The 11,976-nt window shown below is 34.2% G+C and overlaps 1 protein-coding gene and 1 pseudogene across 1 annotated transcript; one reads left to right on the top strand and one right to left on the bottom strand.

The window, feature by feature from the left end:
* Positions 1–6: 6 nt before the first annotated feature.
* Positions 7–3,424, top strand: LOC140991347 (probable galactinol--sucrose galactosyltransferase 2). Its single transcript, XM_073461260.1, has 11 exons — positions 7–74; positions 383–473; positions 585–633; positions 737–828; positions 921–1,031; positions 1,207–1,329; positions 1,546–2,098; positions 2,205–2,272; positions 2,357–2,491; positions 2,587–2,893; positions 2,975–3,424. Exons 2-11 carry the CDS (start codon positions 427–429, stop codon positions 3,278–3,280), a joined length of 1,791 nt encoding a protein of 596 aa, XP_073317361.1. The 5' UTR covers positions 7–74; positions 383–426; the 3' UTR covers positions 3,281–3,424.
* A 144-nt stretch (positions 3,425–3,568) lies between these two features.
* LOC140991286 (senescence-specific cysteine protease SAG39-like) lies at positions 3,569–5,127 on the bottom strand (annotated as a pseudogene).
* Between the last annotated feature and the right edge of the window lie 6,849 nt (positions 5,128–11,976).

Genomic DNA, 11,976 nt, shown 5'->3' with positions numbered 1-11,976 from the left:
TCTCCTTGAAGGGCAATTTCGTGCTGTTCTTCAGGGCAATGAGAATAATGAGCTGGAGATCTGCCTTGAGAGTGGTGAGTAGTTCATGGAACCAGAAAGCATTGGATGTGTCAGTATATGCATACATGAAACATGGTGCATATCCCGCGGAGAAATACTTTCTGCTTTCCCAATTCACATTAGGCCATATGATCCATTCATCAATGGTGCTGTATATGTAGTGGAGTTGGCAACAAGGCAAACACCACTGGGATGGAGAAATCGCTCCCTGTTATCACATGCATGTCTTAATGGAGTTCATAGGGGTGTGGGGGAGATAACTAGAGAAAAACAAGTAGAAAGAAGCAAAACAACTTTTTTTTTGTCGTGTCATTTGATGCAGGTGATAATTCTGTGGAAACAAACCAAGGACTGCACCTTGTTTACATGCATGCTGGTACAAATCCTTTTGAAGTTATCAACCAGGCTGTGAAGTAAGTCATTTTCTCTTTGTAAGACCATTAGCCCCTCCAAATAATGCTTGTTATGAAATTTATGCACCCTTTGTTCATTACCTGATGGAAACAAAATTTTGCGTGAATCAGAGCTGTGGAGAAATACTTGCAAACCTTTCAACACCGTGAAAAGAAGAAGGTGAGATTATGCTATGCTGCTGCTTTATTTAGAACTTATTTTGTGGATCGAGATCGAGATTCTAGCAGTACAACTTATGCTTGCATACCTGGACCTTTTGTAGCTACCCTCCTTCCTTGACTGGCTAGGATGGTGCACATGGGATGCTTTTTACACCGATGTCACTGCAGAGGGTGTTGAAGAAGGACTAAACAGGTCGATCTGGTTATATTTCTCAGTCCTTCGTACAGCATATTTTGATGGATTATTTCTAAACAGTAAATTTGTTTTCTTGTTTGTTGTCACAGCTTGTCCAAGGGTGGTACTCCTCCTCGTTTTTTGATCATAGACGATGGCTGGCAACAGATTGGAAGTGAAGTCAAGGACGACTCAAATTGTGTTGTACAAGAAGGAGCTCAGTAAGACAATTTTTTTTCAAATTATCAATCGTGTGAGGAAGATTTGTGCTTACTTTCAAAAGTTATTACAACTGACTGAATGATTTTTCCGTATGCAAGTTGTGTTATGATTTGAGAAGATGGAATTTGCTTGCTTTAACATTTCAGGGGCGATGTCTTTATGTTAATTTTGCAGGTTTGCAAGCAGGCTTACAGGAATTAAAGAGAACACAAAATTTCAGAAAAATGGGCAAAACAAAGAAACGGAACCAGGTCTCAAGCTTGTCGTGAAAGATGCTAAGCAGCATCACAATGTTAAGTAAGTTCTCCAACTTGGTCTTCCTACTTACAGCGCGTGATTTTGCTTACGTTGTTATTCAAAGCAATTTTTTTTTACGTTTTTGAATCCCGATAATGTATTTATTTCTAGGGGACATAATCTTCTTGCCATTTTCTACTGTTATTTACCTAATGTACAAATAGTCACAGAGTGGAGGTGGTGTTGAATCTTTTATGTTGTCACTTAAATCTTCAGGTATGTTTATGTATGGCATGCCCTAGCTGGTTACTGGGGTGGAGTGCAGCCTGCAGGACCTGGTATGGAACACTACGACTCTGCTTTAGCCTATCCGGTGCAGTCTCCTGGTGTACTAGGCAACCAACCAGATGTGGTTATGGATAGTCTTGCCGTTCACGGCTTAGGGTTGGTTCACCCTAAGAAGGTCTTCAATTTTTACAATGAGCTTCATGCCTATTTAGCGGCATGTGGAGTAGATGGAGTCAAAGTTGACGTACAGAACATCATCGAGACTCTCGGTGCTGGTCATGGTGGCAGAGTGTCTCTCACTCGTAGCTATCACCAGGCCCTTGAAGCCTCCATCTCGCGGAACTTTCCTGATAATGGATGCATCGCATGCATGTGTCATAATACGGATGGTATCTATAGTGCCAAGCAGACTGCAGTTGTTCGAGCTTCTGATGATTTCTACCCTCGCGATCCTGCTTCACATACCATCCACATTTCTTCCGTAGCTTACAATACTATATTCTTGGGAGAATTTATGCAACCGGATTGGGATATGTTCCACGTGAGTTTAAATGAATTTCTTTAACCTTGTTAAAAGGAATTCGAGTGTATTTTATATCTTAATTTGTATAGTGTGTGAAATATTTATTTGTACACTTATGTTATAGAGCCTGCACCCAGCTGCGGAGTACCATGCCGCAGCTCGAGCAGTTGGAGGATGTGCAATTTATGTTAGGTAAATCTCATTTTTAACCTGATTATCTTCTCGATACCTATTTTGAAATTTATTCTTAAATTTCTAATGCTTTCTGTCCATCAGTGACAAGCCTGGTAACCACAACTTTGAGCTTTTGAAAAAGTTGGTTCTCCCTGATGGGTCCGTTCTTCGTGCGCAATTGCCTGGACGACCGACATTGGACTGTCTCTTTGTCGATCCAGCTAGAGATGGAATAAGGTTTGTGACTTCACCTCCCAGCCAAATGTCTGAAATCTCTCCTAGATATCCTACCATAACTAAAATTTTACCTCTGCCCACCTTTTATTGTGCAGCTTACTTAAAATCTGGAATGTGAACAAGTGTTCCGGATTAGTAGGGGTCTTCAACTGCCAAGGTGCTGGCTGGTGCAAGACAGCAAAGAAGACACGCATTCATGATGCTTCCCCTGGAACTCTGACCAGCTCTGTTCGAGCCACTGATGTCGACGCTCTATCTCAAATTGCTGGATCGGATTGGAAAGGAGATGCAATAGTCTATGCCCATAAATCAGGAGAAATTATCCGTTTGCCAAAAGGCGCATCTCTGCCAGTGACACTCAAAGTTCTTGAATATGAGCTCTTCCACTTCTGTCCCATAAAGGTGAGAGCTGCTCTAGCACATACCAAAAAAACCTTATCATCAGCTATGCCTCACTGCTAATTAGCTCTTTTCGTGACACAGACTATCGCAACAGACATTTCATTTGCACCAATTGGCTTGCTGGATATGTTCAACTCTACTGGTGCTGTGGAGCAGTTTGATTTCCAGGAAGCACCTGAATGTGATTCACCAGCAGCAACAACTGTCACACTTAAAGTCAGGGGAAGTGGACTCTTTGGAGTCTACTGTTCTCAGCGGCCCCGGAAATGCATTATGGATGACGTGGATGCCGAGTTTAGCTACAAAGCTGAAACAGGATTGGTGACTTTGAGCATACCAGTTCCGGAGGAGGAAATGTATAGATGGACTATTAAGGTCCAAGTCTAAGTAGTTTTGTAATAATTTTTTTTTTGTCGGAAATGAAAGAAATTTGGGGTTAGGAACTTAGGGGAGACCCCAGTGGGACAAATAATCGGAGTTTGTATGAGTTTTCATGTTCTCTAATAAAATAGCTCTATTTACTGTGTTTTACCGAAAGTTGATAGAAATTACTCGAGCAACATAAATTGAGCACATAACCTTGAAAGCTTTAAACAAGATCATACAAAAGAAACTAAAAATACGCCGCAATCGCATTTGCATGTATACGCACATCTGAGAAGAAGTATACATTGAATCGATACAAGTACAGCTCAGTGAAAATTATCCAAATCCCACCGATGCAAATCAAGTTTCTTGGTGTAAGTTGAATTCGTGGAGATGAGGCGAGGCGTGGCGTGGTACTATCAAGCAATAGGATATGAGGAATCCATAGCTATCCCACAGATCCCTTCTTTAGCCTAATATCCTTCTCCATCATAATGTTTTCTTCCACACCCCAACTAGTCCCCCAATAATTCTTAACTAGCAAATATTTAATTCAATCACTCTTCTTCCCATATCCAACTGCTGTCACACCATGATCTAGGTCTGTCCCGCATTCCCCTGTGAACACCCCACTCGAATAAAACTGGAAATCCATCCCACTAGCATCAGTGGATACAGAAACGGGTTCGTTAGCCACTGCCTTGACAAGTGCCGCTTCACTGTTTGTTGGCACTCTCATACTCTGAAATTAGTCTCTTTCTTCTTGTTGCAGGCTCCATCTGCGGCTGAGTAGGGGTACAATGCCCTTGTTCTGGACAATGAATTCAAAGGCATCTTCCATGTATCCACCTTGGCCTTGGTCGCTGCTTGTTTTGTCGCAGTGCTATTTCTTGCTCGGAGAGGGAGATTAGTTTGCTTGTTGATATCTTGTTGATGCCTTCTGTGGCTGCTATGGCCGAAAATGCCCAGCAACTTCCCGCACTTCGTGATCACCGTTAACATGTGTATTTCTTTCAAAACAATTGTACATGCATGTATATGGTGTGGAATCGGGGTGCATGCAAGTCGGCCCGACAAAACAATATATAGCTCATTCATAGAACCATACAATCACATTTACACTTTGTATTAGAGAAAACCTTTCAAGATAGCTTATGTTTCTTATCAATCACGCCAATCCATTGAAATCATAGTTGATAAGTCATGTAATGTTAAGAGGCTAATTGCACCGGACCGGGTGAAAAGTCTAAAGACATTAAACCCTTTAAATATATTAATAGACTAATATATCTATCATATTTAAAAATCAAGCACTTTTAAGTACTGTATTTATTTTTTTTAAAAAAAAACGAGTATATTTGCCAATTAGAATGGTGTTTTATTCTTGATTTTTAAAACACATAACTTTAACTGTAATTACATTTACTCATGAGCTCTTTTTTTTTTTTATACTTTTTATAGGGGTGTCGATGTAATTTGTATACTACAATGATTCTCACAATAAACATTGTATTTTTAATGGTTATTATTATCATTGTAGGGTCGAGCGTTTGTCGTTTTACCAAAAATTATAGTTGGTGGTCATAATACAACTCAAACATTTTAGATTATATAACAACTCAAACGTCATGGTTCGATTGTTTTACTCAGTAGGAAAAATTATTGCAGCCAACTATTAATATTATTTTATATTTAGTGATATGTCACAATAAACCCACAAATATTTTAAAGAATAAAACTTGGGATTTTTTTTTTTTTTTTTGAAAGGATAAAACTTGGGTTTTGGAAAGCAAATGAAGGATTGAAAATGACTACCACATTGGCCTCTTGATCCTTGACTGGTGTGACAACCCCTTTCTCCAATCCATGCTAGTTGGCACAACACTTTACATTTTCGTATCTAAGGTCGTTTCAGTGTACAATTCCCCCTTTGCCAAATGTTGCACCTTCAGTCCATTTCTAGCTGCCTTGAATTTTTGAACTCCTCGTTAGTTTGATCAGCGAATACCTCTACGAACTCGACGTTTTCTTTAAAAATCTTAAATCGCAACGCCTTCTCTTCTTTGGTTCTATAAACGCGGCCATATTGAGTAATCCATTGCTCATGTCGTTCTGACACGGACACCGTCGGTCCGACGCGAGCCATGGAAAAAACATGAAGATTTAATAGATTTTGTTTCATAGAGGTTTTTAGTAATATCGAGATTTGACAGTGTAATATATATAATTTATCAAAAAAAAATCCCATTGTAAAAAAAAAGATAAATTAATTTGTAGCTTCAATTCGTCTCGTTCAAATTTATAGTAAGCACGAACTTAAATTTTTCGAAACTTATTTTGTGGTTTTTGACAAGGAAAATAGTTGAGGCTGATATATCAAGAACCATCGCCTTTGAATTTGTAGACAACTTTTAACTCTAGTTGATCAGTACAAATGAACAATATGTTTTTGTGATCCCCGGGTGTCCTGGATTTTATGGTTTTTGTGATTGCAGTTTAACCTTTTGGTGCGAAAAATAAAGCATGAAATTATTATATATCTTCGTTGTATCTAATATCCGTCTCAAATTTTAAAAATAACTAATATGAAGTATGCGCGATGTATGTAGATACCAATTAAATGTTCTAAAAAAAAGTTACAATCTCTGATCAACACCATTCTATATTGCAAATTTTTTGAAAATTATATTTATATTGGAGTGTATTTTTATAATAATTAAATTAATATAAATATATACAAGAATATTGAAATATCTCAAATTTATTTATATAAATATTTTTTTAAAAAAGGTAAAAAAAAATCTTCGAAGTTCGCTAAATTTATCTCCTATATTTTTTAAAATTAACCACTGATTATTTGATTATAATATAAAAATATTGATGGCAACTAGCGATCCATCTTTAGCAGCATTAATTTTTTTTTTTCGGGGGGGTGGGGGGGTGGGGGTGGTAGTTTAAATAAATATTCGTATTTATAATTTTAATTCTCTTATCAGAATGTATCAAAATTCAATGGAATTTGAATTATTAATTAATAATATTATCCGTTTGACATTGAAATAAAAAGGTGTAATAAATATAAAAAATTCAATATTATAATTATTTTAAATAGGTTTTTTTGTTTTGTAAAACTATTATCAAGGAAAGAACTTAAAGGACAGGTAGGAGTTACTTTTTCTTTGACTTAAATTATAAGTTATAGTGATAATTAATTGCATATTACAAATTTCACTAATAATTTATTAGCATTAATTAGTTTGAGTGTTAAAGTTTCTGTACATGTTAGTTTAAATTTTATTGTTTATTATACATATTTTATAATTTTAAATATTTTGTCAAATAATTATAGATGTAATTTGATATATGTGACTGCAAGATTTACTTCAAATTTTATGCCATTGAATAAGTAATTATATATGAGTAGGTCTCTTGTGAGACAGTCTCACGAATTTTTATTTGTGAGACGGATCAACCCTATCGATATTCCCAATAAAAAGTAATACTCTTCGCATAAAAAGTAATACTTTTTCATAGATGACCCAAATAAGATATCTGTCTCACAAAATACGATCCGCACGTGAGACCGTCTCACACAAGTTTTTGTCATTATATAATCCCCAAAAGAGTTTAATAAACTATAAAGATTTCATATAAAATTTGTCATGCTTAATCTTTCATTAATTGTTGACAAATTTTATTTAAATTTCTTTATTTTTTTGCAAAATAGTTGCTTTAGAAACTAAAGATGAATCCATATCATAATTCTTAAATAAATTCTCTAGGCATTTGGCTTGTTCAAGAACCTGCAGCCAACTTCCACCAAACTTCTTGGATCATCCGCTATGTTTGGTTCATTTTTCTCACATTCGCGAAAAACAAAGAAAGGTTTGTGCAATGGACGGCAGATTTAACCTTACCCACTCCTAATATCTTGTGTGTACGATTAAACTTCCTGTCCGTAGGAAAATAGTTGTCAAGTCCAACACGTTCTCAAGTCCAATTTCGAGAACGCTGTCAGACTCTCAAGAAAAAGGTTCGATTCATTCGTGGCCCTTTACTGGAAAATGAAAAGGGCTCTTAATATAGGGTCCGAAAAACAACTCAAGATTGCATTCAAACAGGTTCGCGACTTCCCGAAAGAATTAAACAGAGGGGAAGAAGCAAGAACTGCATGCAGAAAATTCGCACGATTTTTTATGATAAAGATTCTTGAGCTCTGGTAAGTCGATGAAGATGTTGTCGTAGACATAGTCATAAGTTTCACACTGGCCGGGAGGGATTCAACTTCTGCTGCATTGGCATGGTTTTTCTGGTTGCTTTCGAGTCTTCCAGAAGTGGAAAACCAGATATTGGAAGAGGATTCGTACACGTATCCAGTGTTTCAGGCTGGACCAAGAATTTGTCTTGGAAAGGACATGGCTTTCTTGCAGATGAAGACCGTGGTGGCCTGCGTTTTGCGGCAGTTTAAGGAGGTGTGGTGGTGGACAGGGCGTAGCCTGAAATTTTTTTCAGCTTGAGCTCTAATTCAATGGAGTCTAGGCTGAAGCTTGAAGGAACAATAAATATTTGGGTTACTAATGAGTTTTACAAAAATTTTACATAGTCTATAACTAAAATACGTAATAATCATATTTTTTTTTATCTTTTTACCTTGGGCTGGAGCTCACCCCAAAAACGCATAGATAGAGAAAAAGGACTTAGGACTTAAATTTGATTGATTTTTAATATCTTAGGTATAAAAATTTATTAGTTTAAAAAATATAAAACCAAAATTGATTTATTAATTTTTAGAAGCATTGAAATCAAGGTTTTTCTATTGGATTTTCGTTACTAACTATTTCGGTGTGTTGGTGAAGTTATTTTCAAAACCCCAAACATATACATTAGTTAACTTCAATTCCTCATATTTTTTTTAACAGGCGGGGCGGATCCGACTTTGACCCCAAATCTCTTATAAATTAAAAATTTTTAATTCTAATAAATATACATTAAACAAGTCCAAAAATTAATATATTCATCAAAATTAAGAGTATGTTTCTTGTGAGACGGTCTTACGAATTTTTATCTGCGAGACAGGTCAACCCTACCGATATTCACAATAAAAAGTAATACTCTTAACATAAAAACTAATATTTTTTTATGGATGACCTAAAGACCGTCTCACAAGTTTTTACCCAAAATTAAATCATTATCACAATTTTTTTAATAATAAATTAACAGCAAATGACGAAAATATTGTGAATTAAGGTTAAGTACGAGGACATCCTTTATTTAGTATAATATAAACTATAAATATATTACTAGTAACATATAAAACAGGGTGGGTCCACTAAAATCCGTGACCCACCCCGGGTCAGTTTCTAGATCCTTGATCGTGTCTAGACCCGTCCTGCTACTCGTTTAACCGGGTTCGGGGCGGATTTAACATGATATATACTTTACTTTAATGTTATGGAATATTAACCGAATAGATAAAAGTTGGAAATCTTAGGTAATATTTTTTTTTTAAATCTTTTCAAAATGTTTTCTTATTCATAGAAACATAGATAGGTAAATCCATATTATTTTTAAAATTATTTTTCAAAACTACAATTTTCAATCTAATTTCTATTTTCTTATGTGATCATCATTTCATATTTTATTTTTCATCAATCCTAATTTTTTTTAATATAAATTTAATAAACTCGATCAAAGTGGGAGTTATAAGTAGGGGTGAGCGAGATTTCGGTTAAACCGATTTAACCGACCGAACCGAGCCAATTCGAAAATTCGGTTAAGTTATTTCGGAAATTCGGTTTCAAATTAAAAAAAAATTCGGTTATATCGGTTAATTAGGTTCGGTTACAGTTTTCAAAATTTTAAAAACGATTAACCGAATTAACCGATATAATAAATACTATTGTTTAATAAATTTTTATTATTTATCAATTTTTATATATTTTTAAATTTTTAATTTTAAAATCAACCCTAACTCTAATATAATTCTAAACACCTTAGTTTTCTCGTTCTCACTTCTCTACTCTCCACTCCTGACTTCATCCGCCGCCCACTCATCTCTCGTCACCAATCGAGATGCCGCCCGCCCATGTTATGTTATTTTATAAAAAACATGTATTAATTGTGTTCAAACAAAACTTATACATTTGTGATGTGTATGATTTTATGTTTTTATGCATTTGTGTAGACTGTAGTGTTCAAGAAAAATCAAATATATAATTAAAGTTAAATCACAAATTTTTTTAAAGCTATTTGGTTACTTCGGTTCGGTTTTCATCGGTCATGAAAATTAATTCAGTCGGTTCGGTTATGGATAAATATTTCGGTTGGTTCAGTTATGATTAATTCGGTTCAGTCGGTAACCGAACCGACCGAATGCTGACCCCTAATTATAAGAGATGTTACTTTTAATTAAATCAAAATTTATTCAATTTATGTCCATATGAATAGTTTTATGATTACATTTATTCCCCTTACTCTTCATCTAGTCTATGTTTATTTACCGATAACTTCAACGTTAAGAAGTATAAATCACATGCATGTCGTACGTGATCAATTTGTAAAGATTTATGAGATTGATATATGTTTCCATATATGGAACTATATAGAAGGTTAAATGTTCATATTAATCAAGCACATGGTTAGTTGCAAATCTCGGAATATTTTAAGAGTACGTCACCTGCGAGACGGTATCCAGAGCCGTACCTTTTATATAAATTTTATGCGCGACTTTTGTAGTTTCTACAATTATAGGACTAAAAGTGTAGTTTCTACGATAATTATCTTCGATCAACAATGTTGCAAGATAGACTAAATGAGCTAACTATGTTGTCGATTGAGAAAGAAATGGTCTGACAATTGGATTACACAGATTTGATAAATATTTTCGTCTCTAAAAAACTAGACGAGTAGTATTTATGTAGTTATTTTAAATATTTATTGAGTTTTTATTGATGTAATATATTGGTTTTGATATATTTATGTATTTATTATTATATTTGTTATTTGGAAATTGAATTTTATATTTATTACTGCAACAAGAGGGCTCATTTTTCATTTTTTGTTTCAGGCCTCATTCAACACAGATACGGCTCTGACGGTATCCATAGATCTATATTCGTGAGACGAGTCTATCCGATCTATATTTAGATTAAAAAAAATAATATTTTCGACATAAAAAATAACTCATTTCATGAGTCGGACCGGGTATGAGATTTGTAAAATGATTTTAAAAAAATGATAAAACTCATCGATGCCGTATTTTTAGTGGATCATATGGATCTCAACGTACTTAGGAAAAGCTTCAAAGTAATTCTTGTTATACGTTATCATTAGACTAGATCATATTGTTATAATTATCTTTCTAAATATTCAATCTCATGTGATGTAATTCTATTTGACATGCGTGAATATATAGAAGATAACGGATGAGGACTCCGACCCCTAAATATTCACGTAATGTGGTGAAACGAAACGTATGCAAATAATTAAAATTTTAAAATATGATCATAGAGTAATATTAATTATATTTTATGACGTTTCTCAGTATATTTTAGAGTTATACCTCAATCGTATATTCAGATGTTCACGTCTCAACATATGAGTAATATTAATGTCGATTTATTGTTAATGAGACATACCTAGATCAACTATTAGGACACAATCTTTATGGTAGATTGAATTCAACCTATATACAAGAATAAAATTTGTATATAAAATTTTCCCTTTAAAGAACATGTTGCTATGATGATAAAGTAATTGCGAATTTGATAAAAGAAAATATAGTCTTGATATTACAAGAAAAATTTGGATTGTACAATATAATTTTATGCAAACGAATATATAATAATTAAATATGCCTCAAATTGCATCGACGCCCGTGAAATCTTAAAAAGGCGAAAGCTTCCGTGCATAAAATCGACATGCATTAAATATTTTCATAACCAAATTGATGATCGAATCGGTATGCTATAAAATAATGGCTCAACCGGTTCGGACCGGAACACAATTATATTATATAAAATAATAATATATTTAAATTATATATAAATAATAATAAAAATATATATTTCAAAGTTTAAAAAAATCAAATAAGCTATAATGCTACTAAGATAATATTTTTAAGAAAATTCAAAACCCAAATAATCACACACACACACACACACACACACACACACACACATATATATATATATATATATATGTATGTATGTATGTATTTTTAAAACTCTGGCACCAAACCATTGAAAATTGTTGGATCTCGGTTTTCTACACGCCCAAACGCAGCAGAAGTTTTAAAATTTTTATTTTATTTTGACAATCAAAATATATTTGATTGGGCGTTCGTATGGTTTTCTAAATCAAACATTCATAGGGCGTTAGAAATTATACCTTTGTGAATTAAATCATTTGCCTCCAACTATTCCGGAGTTAGCGGAGATAGCTCTTGAAAAATTATCTACGAACTTTCTTCGAGTCTCCTTCTATCAAGTCCACGACCAGAAGATTTGTTCTTCTTTCAAATAGTACTAGAATATTTGAAAGAAGTTTTTACGTTGAGATCAAAATTTGAGAGGACTCAAATTTCTTTTTCTTGAAAAGTGGCCAAAAAATTTGGAGGATTGGGAGATTTTTTTCCACGTAAATCACTCTTGGAATCTTAGTGGAGGCTAGGTCAATTTTTTCTTTTTTTTTTTCTTAAAAACAATAGTCTTGACCTA

The sequence above is a fragment of the Primulina huaijiensis genome, chromosome 13 (assembly GCF_012295235.1).
Source record: "Primulina huaijiensis isolate GDHJ02 chromosome 13, ASM1229523v2, whole genome shotgun sequence".
Classification (NCBI taxonomy): Eukaryota; Viridiplantae; Streptophyta; class Magnoliopsida; order Lamiales; family Gesneriaceae; genus Primulina; species Primulina huaijiensis.
This window is presented reverse-complemented; position numbering and strand designations above follow the sequence as displayed.